General features: G+C 38.3%; 1 protein-coding gene across 4 annotated transcripts in view; it reads right to left on the reverse strand.

Moving 5' to 3' along the window:
- SRPK2 (SRSF protein kinase 2) overlaps positions 1 to 24,964 on the reverse strand; it is a 154,110-nt gene that overhangs the window by 83,932 nt on the left and 45,214 nt on the right. The window contains exon 2 of one of the 4 annotated variants that reach the window (XM_064505467.1): positions 15,566 to 15,629. The exons of the other annotated variants lie outside the window; for them this stretch is intronic. Coding sequence (XP_064361537.1) covers positions 15,566 to 15,603 — 38 coding nt within the window. The 5' untranslated portion in view covers positions 15,604 to 15,629. The remainder of the gene's footprint in view (positions 1 to 15,565; positions 15,630 to 24,964) is intronic. 4 annotated transcript variants of the gene reach the window in all.

The raw sequence follows: 24,964 nt of genomic DNA on the forward strand, positions 1-24,964 counted from the left end.
TCTCTTCTGCCTATTTTACAGCATTCTTTGTGATCCTTAAGTTCAACATATATAGTACCTTTCATAATTTCTAATTGCTTCTCTTAGATTAGTAAAGATTTTTATTTTGAAGTCAAATGAAAATACAAAATAAAAATAAAAGGTGAGTTACAAACCCTTAAGCTTTCATTTTAATATCCAGTTAGTGATTCCAACCAAACTAACCATCTCCACTGATACTTTGCTGGCACCATAAATAATTCTACACAAGAGCAATCTGCAAGCTCCGCTCCGGCACGCAGAACTGCTCTGTGCATCTTGCTGGAGTTCTAGTGATTCCTGCTACATGCACTGAAATAAAATCTTAACTGAAAACAGGCTTTTTCATTACTATCAAATTATAGGATTGAATGCTAACAGCAGCAACAAACATAGCAGAAACTAACTAGAAAAACACGCTTACTTTAAGATTTTCAAACTTCACGTAACATTTTAAATTACAAAATTTAGATTTCCAACTCAGGAAGATTTGATTTAAAAAAAAGATCAGATCACTTGATAAGAAGCATAGTTTTTAAACTAAAATGTATCAATATCTTCCTCTTTTAACCACAATTAAACCACTCATCATGACCCATTTACACATCACTTCAAAAACCTTACAGCAAAGGCACTCTACACAACATAATAATTAGTTCACCTTTTCAAAGCTACCTTGAAACAACATAAATTTTATTACAGTCAACGCAAGCAATACTCTTCATAACCCCCAAAGCAGTCCGAGCTCTACAGACCAGCAGACTGAATGTGAAAATCTTGTCAGCATGGTCTTTCTCCTAACACCACTGCATGATTCTCCTTCCTAAAAAATTCACTTTCATTCTTTCATCAGAATTATCCTCTTCCCTGATTGCCTGCTGGTTCTTCAATATTCAGGCCATCCAGCAGGCTACCAGCCCTACCCAAAAAGCTGTATCATCACTTGAATGGTAGCGTGGTCTGTGATACCTCCTACCCAAGGAACGCAAGAAACAAAATCAACAGCGCAGAAAGAAAACAGATGCAGGTGGGGCTAAAAAGGAGGCAATGTTCCAGCTGTTGGAAACTAGAAAGCTATTACCAAATGCTTTCCTGTAAATCATCGAAGTTTACATTTGTATATAGTAATAGCCCACTAATTCTCATAATATGCCTATTTTAACAAAAATACAGCGCAATGAATTTTACAAATAAATCTTGCGCACAAATATCCATGCTGAGAGCACCTTCATTCAGAATTAGCAGTTCTTACCAATCTTTATTTAAATTAAATAGTACTCATTTCACTTGAACACAAAACATTTTAAACTATTCTGTATCTTTATTCTTTTTTATTATTGAAATTTTTCATTTTTAAACTCTGATCATAAGTTTATTCAATAAGCAGTGTTCCACATTTTCTGTCATTTTGAGTATTTTTAGTTTATATTCTATTACTTGTAGTGGGCTGGCACCAACTTAGAATATACAAGTCACAAATAAAAATAACTTCCTAGCTGTCTAATTATGAAGAACATGTTATGGTTTGCCCAGTTATTGCCTCATAACAGTTTCCATAGAAACCGAAATTAGGAAGATGTTTAAACATCTTTGTTAAGAGCGAACAAAGATGAGAAAGCCCAAGAAGGGAAAGTTTCTGTACGGCGTATGACAAGTAAATCAGTCACATGTCTTAAAGGAGTTAAATCATCACATAATGAATATAATGCAGTAAAAGCTTTCTCCTTAAGCATTACGGAGAAGAATTTACCATAAGGGGGGAAAAAAAAATCTTATTTTAGAATCTGCTGAACATTTAATAGCTGAAAAACCTAATTTACTATGAACAATTCCATGTATCTTAATTTTTGATGCTATAATAGTATATGCTACTGAAACATCCAGAACGGGTGATGAACAGCAATCAAGTATCTCCCTTTTTCTTGAATTCACGAGCACTGTAAAAGTGCTACCTATGCAGATCTGACCCGATTCCTACCCTAGATGAAAAACAGCTAAATACCAAATACCGAGGTGAAGTCTAGAAACAGCTAAGGGAAAAATGTAAAGACAAAGAATTAAGTACTGTATACTTGAGTGAAGCCCCAATTACTGCAGCAGGCAAAACAAACAGCCAGAGATAGAACTAGACCAGCGAGACGTCTTTCGGGCAGGCATTTTTGCAGGTTTCGACTTTCTGGCCAAATACCAGGAACATACAGAAGTATATCAAAGAAAAACTAAGCACTCTCATGTGAGTTATCTGGCTACTGAGAAAGGTGCTTTTTATAGAAAAAGATACGTACTAGCTAAAAAAGTAGCAAATCTTATGATTACAGCACAAGTGTAGAAGTATGAAAACCAAACTCCTGATGCAAGAAGGCTTTATTTTCAAACAGAAAGGAAAAGCTTTTAAGAAATCTAATATTTTTCAGTTACATTTTTAGCTGAATTTCAAAAAGTAAGCTTTATCCAAATACTGTTTTCACAGTCATAGAATAGTCGAGGTTAGAAGACATCTCTGGAGATCATCTAGTCCAACTCCTTGCTCAAGTAGGGTGACCCAGAGCAGGCTGCCCAGGACCTTGTTCAGTTGGGTCTTCAGTCTCCAAGGTTGGAGACTCCACAGCCTCTCTGGGCAACCTGTTCCAGTGTTTGACACACTAAAAATGTTTTTTTCTTATGTTTAAATAGAAGTTCCTGTATTTCAGTCTGTGCCCATTGCCTCTTGCCCTGCCAGTGGGCACCACCGACAAGAGTCTGGCTCTGTCCTCTTTACAGCCTCCCATCAGATATTTATACACACTGGTAAGGTTCCCCCTGAGCCTTCTCTTCTCCAGGCTGAACAGTCCCAGCTCTCTCAGCCTCTCCTTGTAGGACAGATGCTCTGGTCCCTTCATCATCTCAGTGGCCCTTCACTGGACTTGCTCCAGTAAGTCTATGTCTGTCTTGTACGAGGCAGCCCAGAACTGGACACAGCACTCCAGGTGTGGCCTCACCAGGGCTGAGCAGAGGGGAACGATCACCTCCCTTGACCTGCTGGCAACCCAGCATGGCTGGCCCAGGAGGCTGTTGGCCTCCTTTGCCACAAGGGCACATTGCTGGTCCACGATCAGCTTGTCCATCAGAATCCCCAGCTCCTTCTCTGCAAAGCTGCTCCCCAGCTGGTCAGTCCCAGCCTGTACTGGTGCATGGGGTTATTCCTCCCTAGGTGCAGGACTTGGCATTTCCCTGTGTTGAACTTCACGAGATTCCTCTCTGCTCATTTCTCCAGCCTGTTGAGGTCCCTCTGAATGGCAGCACAGAAATCTGGCATTATCAGCCATTCCTTCCAATTATGTATTGTCTGTCAACTTGCTGAGGGTGCCCTCCGTTCCATCACCCAGGTCATTAATGATGATGTTAAATGGTATTGGCCCCAGTATCAATCCCTGGGGGACACTACTAGTGACTGGCCTCTGGCTGGACTTGGTGCTGCTGATCATAGCCCCTACAGCCCAGCAGTTCAGCCAGCTTGCAATCCACCTCACAGCACGCATCTAGCCCCTACTTCATCGGTTTGCCTACAAGTAGGTTATGGTAGACAGTGTTGAAAGTCATGATAAACCCAAGATGAAACAACAGCCTCTGCTAATGTTTCATCAATATTAAATATATTTTAAGCCTCTAACATTTTTCTCTTTCAGCATATATGCAGAACATTTTTTTCTACATCAGAGTAACTTCTATTTGTTTCTCTTATGAACCCTAGCTAGTATAAGCTAACTGGTTATCTGAAAGATCATACAACCTTTGTCAAAAAAAAAATATATGCAGAAGCAAGTACTACCATATTTTCATACTTCTAACCTTCACTTCAAATATTCCATATCTCTTTCAACCTATCAGTATTTGAAAATAAATTTTCAAATAACCAGCATAAAATGGAAGGCAGAAGTAATAAAGCAAGCAGACTGCAGAGGACTATGAGCAGGTGGTATCTAAACTGAAGGAGTAGACAACAAGAATGAGGACTGGGTGTAAGGCGATATCTGTGGGATAACCGCTTTCTTATATTATTGGCACATAAAACTCCACTGCTACTGAATCTCAGCTTTCTTTTTACATTCAGGAGTATACACATGAACATACATTAGCTGTGTGGACAAAACAACTAGGCCTCAGAAGTAGTTTAGAGTGCCAGGAAGTCACAAGAGTCGCAGAAGCTTTCAGGAGTTAATGAAGGAGATGTATGTATGCATGTCAGCTCCAGCTGACTCCTATGGGCTTGGATCATTGGAGCAGGACAATAAAGCATCATGTGATAATCTAGAGCCAGGCTGCCTATAAAAGCAAATCAGAGGAAAAACAGAAAGAAAACAAGGATGGAATAGATCTAAACAATTTTGTCTAGAGAAGTCTAGTGAAGATTTGGCAGAAGTCTGGGAAGATCCTAAAGACGCTCACACATGTCCATGAGAAAGACCTGACTAGAGCTATTTACAGTGAAGGGCAGGAGTCTTCAGATCCAGGCAACATGACTTGGGAAGAAACTGTAGAGTTTAGCAAGTGAGTAAAGGGATTATAGGGTACATAAAGTCTTTAAGTTATATTTTAAATATGACACTGTTAGCCTAAAAAACTAATTGCTGTGATCAAGCTGTTCTCTAAATAACTTCATATTTATCTGTGATCAAGACTGATAGTTGGGCTAAATGCCCTCCTTTTACTCTAAATAAAAAAAGTAACAAGAGACCTTTTATATAACAGCTGGGAGGGGGGAATAAAAGCACTGTCCAAACCAGTGACACTTCAAATCTAGTCAGACTGTAAGGTCTGTGGATTGAAGTATTTTATCAAAAAAAATTGAAATTAATGGAGTTGGGAAAAATTGATTGCAGTTATATACGCCTAAGGCATTCGGCAGAAAAAAATACTGTGCCTGTGAGCTTGCGAAGGTGGAGGAACAAGTTTTTTTCCCTTTGCTACAGTACTCGTTAGATAAGTGGATTTGAAAACATCAGCAAAATAGCTGCCTGTTGAGCTTTGTTTCTACTCCGTTCAAGCAAACAGAGCTCTGTTTACACTCTCAGTAAATAAACAGGACTGCACATAGACACACACACACAAAATCCCACAACCCTCAAATCACATAATCTATTTCTCCTCCTGAGAGAAGCAACTTGGCAAAGCCTCAACTGTTAGCTAACTCTTGGGCTCTTATTATATTAGAAATAATACATGCCAGGTTTTCTGAATGCAGATGTCAGATAGCCAAATACTGCCTAATGTGTGTTGCGGGTCTGGTTTTTGCCTGCTCAGCTACCTTGCAATGGAATTGAGCACTCTCAATATTTGCAGGTCAAATTAACCATTAGCCTTCCTGTCTACCTTAGAGACATTACTCCCCTTCCAAATAAGGATATTTGATTGCCTTTTGCCTTTTATTTTAAACAGGCCCAGGAAATACTATGCAATTGCCATTATTAGACAGTTCTTTTCTTTTCCGGACCGGAACGAACAGGGGCAGGGTGGATAGCTTGAGCTGTTCATGCTCCAGCACTCCTGCCCATTGCGTGTCCCTGGCACCTCACCTTGAACGGGTTTTGCAACAAGCACAGAGCACGGTTTCAGTGGAATAAGTAGCAGCATTTGCTTGTGCTCATTGCTCAGCTTTGTCTGTGCTAGTAAATCTGTATGAGACTAACATCTCCAGCAGGTGTAAAGTCTGAAGCACAGCGTATACATTTAACACGTTGTAAGACAACACCTCAGTTTTCCTTTCCAGAGATACTTCTCCGTAAACTGAATAGGAATCATTAAATGGACACAACTCTGCAACCCTGTAACTTTGCAGGTGACCAAGAAGTTGGAGAAAAGGAATTGCGCGTTTTGTATCCACAGTAGATTCCAACCTTCTGTATGCCCACATCAAGTTGCCAAAAATCCCTTTCGAACAGGTGCTACTGGGCGCTGGGACGCAGTTAATGATTCTGGGGAGACTAGTGTCTAATGTACTAGTGGCTAGTCACAATAAAAACAGATCCAGCAAGGATCAGAGGAAAACAATAGGTAGAGGAACCCTAGTAACCTAATCAGTGAAAGAAGATTATTGCCTGAAGGGTTACAGGACTTATTCCGGGATGCAGGGGAAAGAGCATTTGGGATTGTGTAAAACTTACGGGATGCTTTAAGAGGATTATGAGAACATACAATACTTATTTTGAAATGTTTAGAGGAAGCAAAGAGAGGTGGAGAAAGAAAGGGATAAAGGTGGATAAGGGAGGATCACACATGGGAAAATAGTGGGGAAAGACAAATGGGGAAGGTCCAGTGGAAACAGGCAGCTAGTCAGTACGCTTGTGTGACTGAGCCCAGCACTTGATCACTACAGCCTATCATATGTTGTCAATAAATCCTATTTCTAACCATCTTCTGTGTAGGGGCACTTTCTATTCTGACAGCGTACATGTGAAAGCTAGTGAACTTCAAGCCAGACCAGCCAGCTAGTAAGGTAAAAGGTCTAAGTACCAGCAACTGGACTGGGACCACAAACCCCAGGGCATCAAGGGTTCAGCTGCCAGCAACTGGGTAAGAATAAGGGGTCTAGGTGTCAGCTACTAGACAGTGTCCAAGAAGAGCTACTGGAGTGACCAATATAGCGTGTATGTTTTTGTGTGTAAATCCCCCGGTGGACTTCAATCCCAACCAGGTGGAAAGGGGCTGTCCAGGTATTTCATATTTGGTGCTGCGTACATTTATGTGAGCACCGATAAAAGTATCATTTTAGGTCTGTGTGGCAAGCCGCGTGTGTGCGCGCGCGCACATGCACATGTGCTGTAAGTGCTCAGCCTCACTACTGGCTGGCCCTTGGGGCAGGACTGCAGCAGCCTTGCCTCTATTCGGCTGGGACAGGAGGAATCCCCCAGGACCCTAAGCCCACCGCATTTGCCTACCTCTAACACCTGGCAGGGCTAAAAGGACATGCACCTTCACCAAGTTTTGTAGCAAAACTCTCAGTAACACTTCAAAGAGCGTAACTGCACTACTGTGTAACTCTCAACCTGCTTTTGACTTGAGTTCAGTATAAAACTTCCATGCCTGCTTAAGTTGTCCCACATTTGTTGGAACACATTCAATTCAATTTCGCTAAAAAATTTTGTAAATTATTAAGTATTTTAAATGATAGTAGAAAAATGCATTAGCATTTCTCAGGCACTGTTCTACTCTAATTGCACGTCCTCTGGTTCTTTTAATAGCCCTTGAAATTCCTGAGTGCTAAACATATTTGAAAGGAATCTTGACTGGATCTTTCCTACGTGTTTTCTTCGGGAGACAGTTGTACACCACAAGGGGAGAATAACACACACAAAGCAAAAATAGAGATAAGATACATGTAAATTAGATTACAGGAAAACATTTAGTTAAGTTTGCCTTGGAGAAACTTGTAAACAGATTTCCAACTTCAAATACTAGTGGCCTGCACAGGTGTTGCGTGGCAGCGTACTGCAAGCCGGGAGCCCAAGGAGCAGGGACCGCGCTCACCCAACGGTCCGCCCACAGGTACTACGAGCACTGTGGAACGCCGCTGATAAAGAGGAAGAGATGGGTTGTTTTCTTGTTCACCAGTAATTTCTTTGCAAGTTTGGAATTGTCTTCTGCTGTGGAAAAAAAACATCAAGGAAGACTATCTTTTTTATTTGGCTTTCTAGACTAATATCCTGAAACATTAATTACCTGGGAAGGGGCCAAATGACACTCCAAGCTAAGTGTATAAAGACTGTTTGGACTCTAATTTATATTATATTAGAACAAAGTATACGAACTGGTAAAAGTGCTCACCACACTACACAGAGCTTTAGTTCTGTGCCTTAAACATCCGACCTCTGAGTAAATTAATGCTTCAGAATCACTATGTTTAATTATCTTTTTCATACTTCTTAGGGAAGTCTTGGTCCAAGGCAGCATTACAGTCTTTCCAGAAGCAGACACCTGTCCTAGGTAAGACACCAAGCAGCAGTGGCAGTACCAGATTCTTGTTACATGAGCAATAGGACCTATCAAAAAAGGTTTCTACTGTCATACTGGAAACGATAAAGCACAACTCAGAGCAGGATACCACATGTGGTGCTCCAGCATGGGTAAGGTAATTCTTTTTACGGATGAATTGGTAAAGAACAGAGCTAATTCCAGACAATGTTTCTGGCATGGACTAAACCGAGGCTGATATGCCCACTTGGTACGTAGCCATGACAGCCAATGAATGCTTTGGTGGACAGCAGCTAAAGAAGGCAATGAGAACCTGAAGGACCTGATTCTGGAGGGAGAATAATGAAACACTCAGCTGTCCACCGATACCCATATGAATTTCAGAACCCCTTTCCACCTCCACACTTGTCAAAATCACTGTTGGAGATTTTGATACAGTAATAGTGGTTACAAAATAAAATAATACTCTTTATAGTAATATTAGCAACAAAAAATATTCTGCCAGTTTCTCCCAGAACTATTGCTAATATGTAAGCTTTGGAAACGCAGAGCAAACAGTTTAGAAGAGTTTCTGCACTAATATGGCTTCATTTGCCCCCAAAAGGAGATACACAATTGATCCATCCCCATGAACATTAGTACTTAGCAACAAAAGTATAGTCAGGTCCATGGCTTCTTAGGAAGGCAGTGATTATCCCGGTAGATTGGAGGCATAAGAAGCTGCTTCTTGAAGACAAAGCATCGAACTCTTAAAATGTCTCTTGCTACTCTCCAATGACAATTTGCAAAAAAGAAAGTAGCTTTAAAAAAGCTACTTTCCCTCCTGTGGAATTACATTGCTCCAAGGTTTGAAAAAAAATGATCTTCAGATTAATCAATGAAATATTAAAATATGTATACTTCACAAGCTTTCAAAGATGAAAATATGATTTTTTAGTGATATGCATGTTGCTGATTTACAATTATTTGTCATTTCGGAAGACTACAAGATAAAGTTAGAATTAGGGCACATTTATCAGTACAGAAAGGTTACTTGAAGTGTCTTCTCCGTATGCCGTTAAACATAATGGCCAAACTTCACGCAAACAGAACACCTAATTGGGATACGGTTCTTGTTTTGGATGCCGTACGTTCACAGAAGAGAAGCAGTCAACTAGCCTGATGGACCCGAAGCCATGATGAAGACAGCTGTGCTGATGAATTTGGTAAAGAACTGGCACTCCTTTGTTTGTAGCACATAAGACAGGCAGAGCTTAGAGCTGCATGCGTTTGTTTTGCAATTGGTGTTTTAAGGAACAAAAAGAGAGCAAAAGGGAAGCAAAAGAAAAGGAGATAACAATCCACCATCCATCTAGTCACAGTCAACTGCACAAGTCTGGTAGGCATCATAAATGAGATGACTTTCATAATGTCTTTCAGGTTGTTCAGATTTTGTCAGAGAGCTTACCCAAGCCTAAGAGTCAGTCCTGAAGAAAATACAGAAGCATCTAAGGCAGAAACTGGCTAATGAGAGTAAAATTCCTACAGACTTCTGGTAACAACACCCTTCGGACAGGAACGGTGTCATAAGTCAAACTGGAAGACTAACGGATATTCTCGGAACTGTACAGCAAGATTCACTACAACTCATGAACTGAGAGATGCCATAATTTTCCTAAGCTAATATTCTTATAATACACAAAATATGCAACAAAATGAATGCTGAAATCAATACACATTTAAGCTTGTGGCTTAGCTACTCATGGTAACTGCATCAATTGTATATCAATGAAAACACATGTATCACATCATAGTAAATTTATAGAATGATATGAACGTCTGTTAACATAACATGTCATTCTGTTATTCATCTGTAAGTACAGAACACAAAGATGCAGAAAACCGCAACAGAATTTATTCTGTAACACAAGACAACCACCACAGAAATGCAGCGATCTGGCACAGGTACCCACTGTTTTGTGCAATCTATCAGGCAATGTTCCCTTAACATTTGTCTAGGGACCTGGACAGAATACTTCAGTGAAGCCATGATTAAGACAATGATTAGGCAAAAAGCTTCAAGTCATGAAAACAGACTAAATTTATAATATGAAAGGCTTTTCTTAAAAACTGTTATTTTTTCTCTGACTTTTTTCCCTAAGTAAAATTGGATACATACATTTATCTTAGAAAGATAAAATATGTTACTAAAATCATATGTTCTTATGTATTTTTATGTATGTTTTTATCAAAGTACATGATTTTCTTATGTACAGCTGAAATTCCAAACAGAGCCAGGACTAGACAAAGTCTATCGCTATTCACTTCAAACTCTAAACCTTTTCAACAGTTACTGATGAACTGATTCGGTCACTTCAGTCACCATCAGCATATTTAGACCTAAAAAGTACAGTGTCCTCTAGAAATATCACCTTAAGTGAAAAAGCTGTTCCACAAGTGCCTGTTTCTACATATGCGATTTCTATTTTTTTCCCCACAATCACAAAAGCAAGTTGCAACATCCCTTCCCTCTACATCTCTTTCGTATTTTACTTAAAAGTCTGGCACACTAAACCACCGAGCCTGTGAAACCTCTAATATGAAAAATACACAAAGACTGGGATCTGTTTTGGTCCAATTTTAGGCACCTAAAAATTAAATATCTAGTCTGAGAGAGCTAGACAGGCTCCTTACACTGTCACTGAACAGCTAGCTCTCCTAGGGGAGAATGAAGTGCAGCCCCGCATAAATAGCTTAGGCCCCATGTTAAGATAAGGATGATTTCCTCCCTAAATGTCAAATAACCTAAGATAAAGCACGATGAATAGCAGTATTAGTTTGCAATTTTGAAAAAAAGGGAAATAATACACATGTTCACTGTTATTACACATTATTTTAAGTAAAACTAAAAGAATTAAAGCAGTACAATCAAGAGTATTACAAAAAAATAACTTTGACATGTCCTGAAAGAGAAGCTAGGCAATATTTCTTTTATACTGAAGTTTAAATACTTTGTTAAAAGTTAGTGGAACTAATGAAATAGTTGCATTATTTTGCTAATTATTTTTTGTTTCAATTTTAATTACAAAAATAACAATAGAATTATTACACTGTAATGCCCTATTATCTAATAATTATTACTAAACATTTAACTGACACACAGCAATGTCAGGTCATATTAAATGTAGTAAACTGATTTTTTCCTCCTCTTTTAAATGTGTTTTATTCCAGTAATTCATTACAATAAATGACACTTGTGCCTCAGGAGAAACAGTGCATCCACAATTAAATAAATAAATAAATAAATAGCCACTGGTTTCTAAACCTGAAGGACTCTTTCAACATCATAGCTCATTTCACAATGCCTCTTACATCAACTAACATCAGATCTTTTCTTAAGAAAGGAAACAGACAGTGCTCAGTCTCCATCTTTTTTCTTCCCCCTCATCATTTTAGATTTCTTCCTCCTTCATCCCTGACTGCATTCTTGGGATGACCTGATCAAAAAAACATGTAAAAGCATTAAGAAATATATTCAATTTGTTTTGAAAAGATAAATTATAAGGAAAGAGGAGTTTATGTAGCTCAAGTTTAAAAAACAAAATAGAAAAAAAAACAAAGAACAGTTGTCCTTAAACCTTGCCTACACTACCCTCCGCCCCCAAATACTTCTTCATATTTGAATAACAAGAACTTCGCTGTTTTACTGTCATTTGAAAACGTCTTCCCTTTACTGCTATTTATAAAAACCCTCAGAATCATGAAAATCAAATTATACACATACACTGATTATCTACTTTAAGACTGCTCATGAGCGCTTGATTGCTATTGATTTTTTAATTTTTGTTTGGAAAAACACTGAAGCATAAATTCATTTTAAAGCAACATGTATATGCAGCCTTTGCAGAAAGACAGGAAAAGAGCAGGTCAAATACTTCAGACCTATCAGCCTCACTGAAAGGGACCTTTACCAGCAACACCTTGTGGACAAACTGCATTACTAAGGTCACATAAATTTAGAATCCAGAAATCACAGCTGCAAAAATACCGAGCTCTTTGCCCTAATGTACAAAAAGGAAAAATATTATATGCATTAAATTTATTGGAAAACAGTCTAAAAACTAGAAAATGATGTGGGTGGAAGAACTGACATTTCTCAAAATGGAATAAAAAAAGCTCACAAGGAGTTCTACAAAGTGCTTAACAAAGCAGTAAAAGAAAGAACAAATACAGCTCAATAACTGATATAATAAAAATAAGCATTTTTGCTTTCTTTGAGGATTCTTGAAAAACCACTCCCCTCTGTCTGGTTGCTGATATCAGCTTTCTAACAATGCTTATAAGACTTGGACAAGTAACCTCGCACAGCCAACTACTGCTTATTAGGTAAAGAAACCAGGTACGTGCCGCATTGTAAACGTGTCGGAGAAAGCCTTCCCATGGTGCACTTAAAGCTTCTTTCTATACTTGTAAGAGCTCAGACATACAAACAATTCAGTGCAACAAGTCAGAGCAGGTCAGTTGACCCGCTGTAACCGTCCATGTGCGTGCTCCCATACGTGGTTACCGGGCTACCTTATCACACCATGGAAAAGGACTTTGTCACAGGCTACTAACACATATGTGGACACTAACTGCAGAACAACACTAACTACTCAGAATTTTAGGACCCGAAGATGCTATTTAATTGCATCTACCTAACGAAATATCCCATAAAACATCGGTATCTTATCCCCCCACCAGCAATTAAAGTTTTTCTGGTGGACAGGTGAGGGGAAGGGAAGGATGAACCTTATAAAGGAAAATGGCTCAGGTTTATATTAATTAACCTTTCAAGTCTGTAAACATCTTGCAGGATCCTCAACTCAAGGCTTCATCTTGCTTTCTTGCTAATGTTTCCTAAAAGCCTCTCAAAATCACAACAGCGAACCATCCTAAGAGAACACTGCAGAATCACTAACACTTCCAGTTTCCCTACCAGCCAAACCATCCATTATATCCCAGCTTCCTTCTACCTTTTTTTTTCCCTCTAGGCTAGAATAACATATTGAACTTGCAAAACGAGCAGGAGAACCTACAAACACCAACAAACTCTTTCGTGGGGGGAAGAGAAAGGGAGGGGGGAATGATGAGCTACTCTCTCATTCCTTCTCTACTCCATCGGTCTCGGTAAATGCATAAAGCACCTCCTCTCGCTTGCCCTCCTCACATGCGAGCACCGTCTAGCAGTCTCAGCAAGCGTGGAAAACGAGACAAGCCGTGGACTCATCTAGACCATCTACCTGGTATTTCAGGGTACTCGAGCTTCGCAGAAAGTCCAACCTCTCTATAAGCAAGGGTAAAAACTAATAATAATAAAAAGAAGTGCACAAGTTTGCATTAATATTCTGTTTGTCAAAAACATGTATATTTTCATGTGTATGCATGTGTGCGTGTGCTATGAACACACACTAAAATCTCTCTGCACAGCAGACAGACAGTTTTGCAGTTCAGACACTCAATACAACTATTTTTTTCTTTCAAAACATCATATATAGTAATTCTGAAAGGGCCTTGTATGGAACTGAAAGCTAGTAGAATAGGCAGCACTGTTTCATAACAGCTTGCAAAAAATTCAGTCTATTTTTAGACACGGGAAAAGAATGTGGTTATTTAAAAAAATCTCAGATAATATGTAAAGCTGTTTTTATTTATAACTAATCATATAAATTGTGCAGTTGATTTGTCAAATCAGCCTCTAAAAGAATAGCACCACACATTTAAAATCCCCCAAAGAGGCAGGTTTATATGTATGCACAATGTTCACATTTTAATCTTGGCTGCAAGTCTTCTGCATTATTTCCTGTATACTATTTATGCATCAGGCAGTTGTAAAATCTTAAATTTTAATAAATGGCATTTAAATATAATTCAGACAAATATATCCTTTTCTATTTATGCATAATAAACCTTTACAGTGACAAATTCATCTTGGACAACCGTTAAACTACAGGCATGTTTTGCTCAAAAATAAACTGATGAGTTCCAGGGTGCTGCATAACATTCAGATTAGTAAAAAAAACAGATGTATTACAAACTGAATCCCCCCTCAGGAATGCCAACTCTTTAATGAAAGCCTTTCCAAAAATCAAGTTAACACCTGTTTCCTTTGCTATTTTCACCCCATCATCCTCTCTGTTATCATCACTATTTTATTAGTCTTGCATTTAAAAATTTTTAAGCATCAGGATGAGATAGAGCTAAACAAATAAACATTAGCATTTTCTCCCATGAATCTTAATTTCAAATAAATAAATCAATAAAATAAATCTCAAAGCTATGATCTCTCTCCATTTTGCAAAGGTGACTTAACTACTCACTTCCCCCCCCCCCACCATTTTATCTCTCATTGCTGATATTTTGCTATACTACAGCTAGTGAAAGGCGATACGGTTTGCTGCTATCTTCCCCAAATATACTTCAAATTGAACTGCTCATTTTGATTTTTAAAACTGTGCATGCCACACAGCACTTGCTCATTTTGAAAGGTTTGTCTTTTATCCTGTTTCCTTAAGATAGCTTTCAGTACATTATCATGTCTTATTATGCTGAGCCATTCAATAAAGTGTACTTTAGATAATTTCAGCTAAACATACAGTCTGAGTGCATTAAATAACTATTTTTTTGCCAATGCCAAATATTAAAATGGCAAAATATAACATTCAGATGGCCTTTCCCACACAGCTGAAATGATTAATGTAAATAATTTGATACGAATTGATACCATGTTGCTCCGGACTTAAGCAATTTTATTAATAACAATTTCTGTTACAAATGAGCCCCAAGCAAAATGGGAGTGAATAGGCTTGATCTTTTGAAAACAATAAAATAGTCACTTGGAGATTATTTCATGTCAGAAAACTGATCGTGTATTTAGTACCTCGAAATACTTCTTTAAAATGAAACAGCTATTTAAAATTATTATAATCTGACTGGCAGATAAAATAATTGCTTTAAAAACACTTCTGAGTCATTTTGTCCTTACCTGCAGGCATGAACCATTACTGCATGCAGCGACTGCTCCATTTCCTAGCACAGACTTGAGCAAGGATCACAGCTATCTCACAGAATGTGACTAATTTGAGGATTTGCGATTCCGGAGCTACTTTGCAAAGGACACTCCCTTTCTACATAACAGGACATTAAATGCTTCACCAAGTTAGATTTGCTATTAACCTAAATTCAAAGGAACCCTTTGTAACCTTTTAGTGATTTTCTAAAACATAACGAAAACATTACATCTTTAAAAATGAATTTAGAAATGAGATGCTGTTGGTGTGAAAGTGAAAAGGAACAAGGTTTGCAACAAGAGCACACACAAACCAGCAGCCTGCTGTATTACGATTTGCATGCTGCAGCCGATTAGCCTTCATTAAAAAAAAAAAAAAAAAAGAAAAGAAATCAATAAACCTTTGCGAAAAGGCACAAAGCTTAACCAGAAAACAGGGATTCAATTAATACAGTAACCCGCATGCAATACATCAACAATATTAGCAAACTTGACAAAGAAAAGAAAAAAGCCCTGTGCTGCTGCTTTGCAATGCTACACCATTAATTGTTCATGCAAGAGATGGAGCTGTACCTTTCTGAAGAGGACGACTTCTCAGAGTTAACTGACATCAGCAGCTCAATCTTCTGCTTGATTTCTGGAAAAATCAGAAAATATTCACAACCAAGATTGCCTGCCCTTGCTTTCCAAAGTCTTCTAACGAAACGGGTTTTTCTTCCCTAATCCCTTTTGTTCAAAAGGAGGCCACAAGATTTGCAGTACTTCTGTGAAGACTGATTCAATCGGGCTAGGAAGGAAAAAGCTCCGGAGGCATCAGGCCTCGCTAAACTATGCACATGACTGTTTATGAAAGCAGGAAGTACCATTGCTTTTAGGCAGAGGGGGGTTTCCTTGCTCCGGGGTGAGCTGACATATTTACTAGGTGATTCTTACCACGACAATTACGAATGGAGGCACAAATTTGCGTTTCCAAGAAAAAAAATTAAAACAAGTGGTTTATGGCATTTATTACTTTGCAGTTTAATTATGTAAACATTATTTGCTACCCTCAGAAACCTCCATTCCAAAAGCCCTGAAAAATATGGCTCTTTGAATCATTTTTGTCACAAAGAATGAAGTATTAAATCAGTACTTTAATACATGGGTTAGAAATCATAAAGAGAAAATACTACGTATACTTGGAATTTTTTATTTTAGTGTCCTGCAATTAATTTCATTCAAGTATACTTTGAAAAGTAATATTTGATCTTCCCTCAATTATTTTTATATATTAATTGCCAATCTAGCACTCCCAACCGACAGAAGCATCTACCAGCACAACTGCAGCTGATGTGTTATGCTGTCCTAAAAGAAAGTGCCCCACAACACGCTCCAGAACAGAAACACCGAGAACCAGATCAGTTTTTACTAGCAGACCACCCTCACGGGGCGCGGCGGAGGGGAAGGAGGGGAAGAGCAAAGACAGAGACATTCTTGTGCCATCTGCGACTTGGTTCACAAGATCTCCTCGAAACAAAATACCTGGTTGAAAAATGAATTCAGATTACCCGGAGCTATATACTTAAGACATTTGTGACTAAAAAAAAAAAAAAAAGTATCACAAATATGAGCATCATTTTAAGATCCTGTCATAACTGGAGATAGTAGTGCCACCTATAGAAATACTGGGATGGGCTGTGCAGCATTAAGACTATGTTCAGTTTTTTTACAGCTTAAGTAAACTTCAACCATTTGAAATTAAAAATTCTACGATGAGAGCACCTCAATTTGTGTGTACACACACCTATATATATATATGTAATTCCAGATACGAAGTCTCAGAAATCTCTGAAAACAGAAGAGAGAAAAGAAACTACACATTTTTTACCCAAATTAAAAAAGAATTTAGCATCCCCAAGCTCTAGGGGAGGGTTTGAAAGTTACAGGGATCACTTCCCGATTTAAGTGCTTGTCCCTTGCTCTTCCCAAACCATATCTGGCCAGATAATCATCCAAAAAGAATCTTACCTCCAGTGTTCTAAGCAGCTGCTTCCCACCCAGAGCTTTCAGCACGTCCCTTTGAAATTTCTGTGCGCACACAACCGGGTCGACTGCCAGGACTGCAGGGACCAGGCCTACTTTACCATTGCCCATCCCAGGCAGCAGGGCTCCTCCAGTTACAGGAACCCCTCTATCGACCCCCACTACCATCCCAGCACAGGCAAGAGGGTAGCTGCTTAAGGAGCTTCCAAGCTAGCTATGGGGCAGCTCCACAGGGCTTGGGCAGCACCAGAGAATCAGCTTTTTGGTCCGTTCTCCTGGACTGACTACCTAAAGTCTATAGCAGTTCTAGTTTAGACCATATGCACCTTTCCCTCTATGCCCCAGTTCTCCAGCTATCAAAAGGAGATGGTCGTATCAACTAAACCTCACTAGAGCACCATTAAAAAAAAACAACATAGTAGTCAACTTAAGATAAAGCACCAATAAGCCCCCCTTCCCCTCCTCCAGCCCCATATTATTTAATTCTGTGCTCAGTGCACTCTGGAAAATGGCTCTTAAGAAAGACCTACACAGTGAACAAGAACTGAAAGCACAGAGTAACCACTCACTCCGTGAAAGAAGCAGGCATGTTAGGGTAAAAAAATCCTGACATGTCATTAAGAATGATGCTGCATTGCATAAAGGCTTCAACAACAGCTTTAATACCGCCTAGCTTTCATCTATACAATCATAGTGTTATTTTAAAACAGATTTTTAGTGCAACCTATGACATTAGTGTGGATCATACAAGTTACACAATGCACTGGATATATTGTTATTTATTTTAAAGATTGTTTTAAAGAGATGGAGGTTATCATATTAAGATTATCATAACACAGTATTTTCCAACATCTTTATGTTCAGACTGTATGAAGACAGTGCAGAAGATTAACCAGATAGAAGAATAATGGCAAGGGGCAATAAAAACATTTCCTGTAAGACTCAATCGGGTAATTCAGAACACTGCAAAAATATCTGTGTGCGTTAGAATATACCACCTGGTATAAATGAACATAAAGTTACAGTACTGAATTTCAGCTTGGAAACTGAAAGAGACTGCCTTTAAGATAATTTTAGACAGATAATTCAGAAAAAGTTACTTTGACAAGTCTCTGAATATGGACTGCTTCATATTGCACAGGTTAAAAGAAAGTATACATTGCCATACCTGTTTTTCCTAATCTAAACCTTCTGCTGCTATTCCACAAACTTTGCTTCCTTCCTGCCAGCCCCATAAGGCAGCCATCACGTCACAGGTAGACTCTACCTTGCTTTGTAACCCATGTCAGCACTTAAGGTCAACTCCAAGCAGAAGACAAATACTGACCTACAGCATTTGTAACAAAAGAGGAATGTCAGTGTTTGTTTCTAAGAAGAAAGCTCATACAAGGAATGAAACACATTCCTATTTTGGTACTGAAGACAGCATGGCAACTGTCCCAACAATTCCCGCCCCCCCTTTTAACACACACTGATTCCATTCCTTGATACTTGCCTTTATCTCAACTGAGAACCCCAGCTGTCCTCAGATATCCATCCAACTCACTAAAAGGCATTTATAACATGTACTGTTACAAAACACATTATATGTGCCAAGTGTCATACATCTGTCCTCTTCCAAAACATGATGTTTCATTAAAGGCAGGTGGACCTCTCTCCCACGTGTCTTCTCTGCTCCATGGGCATTCCCACAGGCCAGGACCCCCTCTTCTTCAACATGACCCAGTGCACAGCGAGAGCCCACCTGCTTTCAGGAAGTAAATTCCCTCTCCCTTCTTCCAGTTTCCATTTCTGACCGATGCAGAAGAGCAAGTTTGGAATTCGAAGCTGCATTGCATGAGGACTTGACCCACTGTTTTTTTAAGGATCAGCACACCCGTAATTCCTTATTGATTCTTTCTTTATACTCTGACCCAATATGGTTCACCAAGAACAGGATGCTCTGTTACACATTTTGCTAGCAGATTTATGTTGTCAGTACTAAAAACTAACAGCTATATCACAGAAAATTTTGTGAATGGAGGAGACTGAGGGTTTTGACAGCTTTTTTGGAAACAGTTTATCCCTTTAGCAAGCTACATTTTTTTTGTATAAAGATACCTGTTGAGGTCTTATTTCTGAGAAGAAAGACCTGTGAGGTTCTTTACCCTTGATTCTAGATAGAGATAAAACTGACAAATTTGGAAATGCCCTACCCACAGGTGCTTGACATTGACTGACTAAATACGTATCTCATAATCCAACATTTCTTTTTATTCCTAATTAAGTTATTTAACCATGTTAAAATTTAAAATTGATGATACAGACAGAAACTACAAGACTAGGATTCTGTAACAAAACAAAATCCATGCAGCTTGGAACAGAGTGATCAACTGATCCATCCTGTAAGCAAACCTTCAAGCATGCTCTAAAAGATGCACAAAAACATTTCTCTTGTATGGCTATTCCAGTAAATATTCTAATTTCATTTTTATTCAGTAGTATCAAGGATCTGTTTAATACAAGGATAAGAAGAATTTAAATAAGTTAAGACTTCACAGAAAAAAAAAACCCCACTATCATTAACGTGCAGTTTCACCTATGAGTCAATACAATTTCCAACATAGCATTAATTAATTAACTTAGGTTTTTCTTTTCTTTCCCCTCTTTGCCCCTCTCCTGCCAATTTGAGAAACTTTCTCATTTAGGATTTACCTATCCTTTCTCTGTGTTATATGAGACTTTTGCAAGAGGACTCATTCCCACAATTTTTAAAGCAAATCCATACCTTTCCGCATCCACTCTGTACCCGCAAGGTCATGCTGATACTGCCCCTATCACTCTAGATATAAAACTGATGGCAGAAATAATATCACCAAAATAAAACAGATGTATACCTATCTGAGTTTTATGTTAAGTGCCTTTTGGGCCATGAGAGAAAGATAGCTGCAGAAACAGAAATGTTATCATTTGTTTATTTTGATGTATTTGATTATTTATATTATGATTATATATATATATATATAATGATTATTTATAGGTTACATATCCAGAAATCTGGGCTCATATACAGAATTTATTAAAAAATACAATACATAATTTTATCCCAAGTTCAAATAAAGAGCCTGCCCATATAATGGTTACCCCACCACCCACTCAGCAGCCTTCACAGACATAGCCCAGAATAATGTAAAATGCAGTAACATTTGTTAAGCTCAAAGTGAGGGGGGAAAAAAAATAGTTTTGCAACTAAGCAGCTCTTCCTGAAAGTCTCTTGGTTCCAGCGCCTCCAGCTTGACTCAGAGAACTCAAGAGTTCAACTTTTGGTTAACCTTAACCACTGTGACACAAAGACAGAGGTAAATGCTGAGCTATTCAGGACCAACACCAGTTATGGATTCAAAAACCACCACCTTAAATGGCTTTTCTGAGTTAATTAGATAACTGTATTGATCAGTGCACTTCAATGTAGTGAATGTTCTGCAAATATCTCTGCTTAGTGAGCAAGCAACTATAGCCTCACTGAAGATTTCCAGACTGTCCTAATTTCTGAGGCAACAAAAAGATGGTACTGTAAGGAGAACCACATCCACAGGAGTAGATCACTCTGGATGAAGAAAGATAAAAATGAATGAAAATTAGTGCCTGGAAATCCAAAAGCAGCGGCAAATGTCATAAAATTCCCAAGTTACAAAATAAAAATAAAGTCAGGGATGGAGAATCATTGTCACCAACTCATCAGTTGTTCCATCCGCTTTATCAGCTCACTCGGAGTAATTTTACATTGTATGCAGATCAGTGTCAGACATTTGGCTCCCATCCAAGACCTGAGCGAAGCAGATACTCTAAGTCTCTAAACCATACCATTCAAATTGCAATTAAATGAAAACAAAAAACAAGCTCAGAAAGGCTCTGCACTGCCCAAATGACTTCTTAATTACCAGGATTTATTTATTTGTTTGTTTAACCAAAGCAAAGCACACACTAACCATTGAGAGGAAGCTGGGCTCAGCCTTTCTTTTCAGCCTAGTCAAAGATTTTTCAGGTGTGGATTGACTCGAAGAAAAAGGCATCAGATGAAGTAAAAACAGGAAGGGATCTCCTTTTAGAGAGCGACCACTTGCTCTGCCAAAAAAGAAGACCAGAGACTTGGAAAAATGGAGAAGAGAGCCCTACAAAGAAATGCTGCCAGAGGTCTTAAACTCAAAAGGGATTTGTAGGAGAGCATCATACCAAACGCTCCAAGAATGAATGGAGAAACCAAAAGAAAGTTTCCACAATGAATCTAGAACAAACAATGTCAGAAAGGATAAGGCAAGAAACTCTTCAGACCAGCCAAAGAAGAAAAGCTATTTTATTTCAATAACATGAAAGGATAAAAACAATCTGATACAGGAATTAGGAATTCTGAGGGATATATAAACTGGGAAAAGAGAACAGAGGTATCTAGCCTGGAGTTTTGTTTGCTTGTTTTTACCAATAAGCAAAACACAAATCTTTTCCACAAACAAAAGAAAAAACCCTAGCTGCTGTTTAGCACAGATGGAAAAGTGCAGACGAAGTACACAACAGTACAAAGAATGTTCCCTGTGACATATGGGAAGATATCAGAGTCACTGCTATTTCAAAGTCAACTGATTTTTTTTTAGTTTCAGTAAAAACTTAATTGTGTCTATTGCAAACAGAGTATCTCAGTGGTCTACAACATGTTCACTCAAGATTAAAATATCTTACCAACAATGCATGTATGAAATTTATCCAAAACAGTGAACCACTCTCACAGGAGTCTTTTAATGGCTTTTTTTCCCCCTTTGGGGGCCGGGAAGGGGAAGGAGCAGAGACAAAGTGGTAGATAAACATATTAACTTCAATTTATTGCAATGTAAACCCTTGCAAGTAAGATTCCTGACAGCACTTTTAAAATAAATATTATAGAAAACAGAAGCAAGAAAATATTTGTTTATTAATACACAGACTCATACACATTTTGTTAATCTACTCCAATAATAAGAAGTTCAACTATTTTCTTTCACTTTCTGTGCAATGTCTATTTGCTAGGACATAAGTTTAAGATGATTATGCTACAGTATATACTACAGTATTTTTAAATACATCTTCCCCCACCAAAATCCATCCTAATCTATTCCCTTTCTTCCTTTCCTTCTTTTCGTCATGGCAGGACTACAGGTGTTTGGATCCTATCTTACACTTTTCCTACGATGACTCTCATCCCCCTGCAACTTGACAGTACTTCTAATGTTACTATTAAAATAAACAATCCTGCTTCCCAAAATCCCACAAATACAGATCTGAAAATATGATGCAAAATAAATCAACCAAGCAACCAATTCTAAGTAAATTCTCAATCCTGAACCCCTGAAATGCCTTTCTTCACTATTACTAACCTGATTTTACATGGCTACATCTTGTTTTGAGCTGTGGAGAGTTGTTGTACAAGTGCTAAACTAAACAGAACACAAGAAGGCAGTGACTTAACATGTTCCTGCCAAGGCACCAGGTATCACAGGACAAAACTAGCCAACAGAGATACAAATACAATTTGAGAGAGTCACTCCTTGATCTCTGTATTTTAGGTAGCATACTTTAAAATAAGGAATAGTTCTACAAACTGAACTGCTAGCATCACAGGCTCAGACACCAGGGGTTTCTTCAGAAGACAGCACAGACACAGAGCAAGACTAAATTTGATCAACATGTGAACATTCATTTACAAAAAAATGAGGTAGTATGGAAGCACAGAGGGTATAATTATCCTATAATAAATCATTCTTCCAGATGTCGCTAAATTTTTGAAGCAGAAAAATTAGTGCTTGTGCCTCAAAATAATGTTCCTTGCTGCTCAGATGGAGAAGTTCACTAGCCATTTATTAATGGACAAAAAACCCTGACTGTGCATCTCTGATGAGACTGCTTAGTCTTCCAGCAACTTTATATGACCATAAAGAACTAGGGAGATGGCTTGAAAGGTTTTTTCCTACTGTAATAGAACAAAGCTCAACAATATAAAGCAGGTATCTTTTCTTCTTGCATCAAGTGCCTTGTGCAACTTCAAAAAGATGGAAAGGTCAGTTCATGGGGAATTTCAAGCCTATGATACAGTGGATTTGAGATGCATAAGAGTCCTTAGCAATGTAAATCACTGTCAGAAATGTCAATTAATACAATGGGACTGAAATGAGATACCAGTACAGTCACCCTGCAGACCCTGAGAAGCTTGTTTGCTTGTTTCGTTTTAATGGCATAAAGTCAACGTAGTCTTCGGCAAATTTTTGAACTGTTCTTTTGACCTACTCTTATAGAGAGATCTTCTGTTTTGATAAGTGATTCTGGAAAAGAACTTCCTCCACTGTATGCATTTTTCATGAATATATTGCTGGAAAACATTAGCCCTTAAGCAACTAAATATCCATGTCACAAGGTCTGTGTAGTGTCATGAATTTTGATTCCAAGATACGAAGAATGGGCAGGTTGAAAGAATACAGGAGGTTGCCCAGGCACCTTAAATGATCTTTAATGTTGTATTCCCTGGTCAGAAGGGCTCTCCTACGAGTTCAACACTGAAAGATAAAATGGTAGCCATGTGGACTTCTTCAGCAACAACCTCTAATACATAACGGTTACAGCAATGCTGATACATAAGCCAGTGACTTTCTCAAAAAGGAATAAGTGACAGAAAAACAGCTGGTTGCAATCTCTTGTTGTGGAGATGACTTGAATATTTTCAGTTTTATTCCCCTTTAGCATCCTAAATAATATTTCTGCCAAAGACTTGAGAAAACTGCAACAGAACTTTGAATCTTAAGCCATATTTCGAATATAAGATTACCATTTTAAAAAACTGTTAGCTCCAAACAGATAAAGCTAACCCTCTCCTTTCCTAAAGAGGCATACTGAAAGTCAGTATTATCAAAATACACAATATTTTGGACATTTATATAAAAGCCGTGCTTTAGTTACTGCTCAGAATGTAAATACAGGAGTTTGTTTTAAAAAACACCTCCCCTGCAGACATACACAAGTAACAGAGACTGGATGAAAGTCACAAGCAGGAATGCAGAGCCTTCATTTGTACGCACCGCGGAGGGACACACAAGCACCAGCCAAAGCTCAGCTGGTGCTAAGCACCGCAGGCATACATCACAGGAGCTAATACCCACCCAGAAAAAAACTGATTTACAGAAATCAAGAGAAAAATCTGATGAAAAGAAATATTTCATTTTCCCATGCATAACATAGAGATAAGCGACTTTTTTAAAGTTACAAAAATGTTACACATGCACTTTCACAGTTAAATTGGAACTTACAAAAGTAGTCATCTTTTCTTTGCTACATATGAAAAACTTATGCTAGGTTCTCAAAAATAGCTGTATTTACTCTCTTTGAGAGCAAGATGCAATATTTACTCCATATTAACAGGTACATTAAGCTGACAATGTTAACAATACATAATCTTTTTTTTTTTAAGAAACTGTAGGTTGCACTAGCACTCGTGAGTGCTAGTCGGTGCTTGTACTTTAGCGTCGTTGCCATTAACACAAAGGGAGGCCAAAGACGATTGGAAAGACTGTATATACATTTAACAAGGCAGTCTTTGCTCCTCTTTTTTACAGAGGAAGAATGGAAGATGACAGTATTTTAGAAACAAGGCAATCTGTCACAAAGTCTTCTGTTTTTATTAAGGACTTACTGAGGGAGATACGTTATTCATGAAAAACAGCAACTCTAGTACTACCACTTTAAACCTCATTTCACTGAGTCTTCATGATGAAGAGAACATGGAAGAACAAGGGATACAGGAAGGAATGAAACACGACAGGAAGGAAACCGGCATTGCAGGCATCCTCACAATGGAAACCAGAAGCTTGAGTCCCTCAACAATACATTCAGGTTGGTTTCTAGTTCTCCAAAAAGCAAAAAAGCATGTAACATATATAGATGAATCTGCCTTTC

This window comes from Dromaius novaehollandiae, chromosome 1 (assembly GCF_036370855.1).
Source record: "Dromaius novaehollandiae isolate bDroNov1 chromosome 1, bDroNov1.hap1, whole genome shotgun sequence".
Taxonomy (NCBI): Eukaryota; Metazoa; Chordata; class Aves; order Casuariiformes; family Dromaiidae; genus Dromaius; species Dromaius novaehollandiae.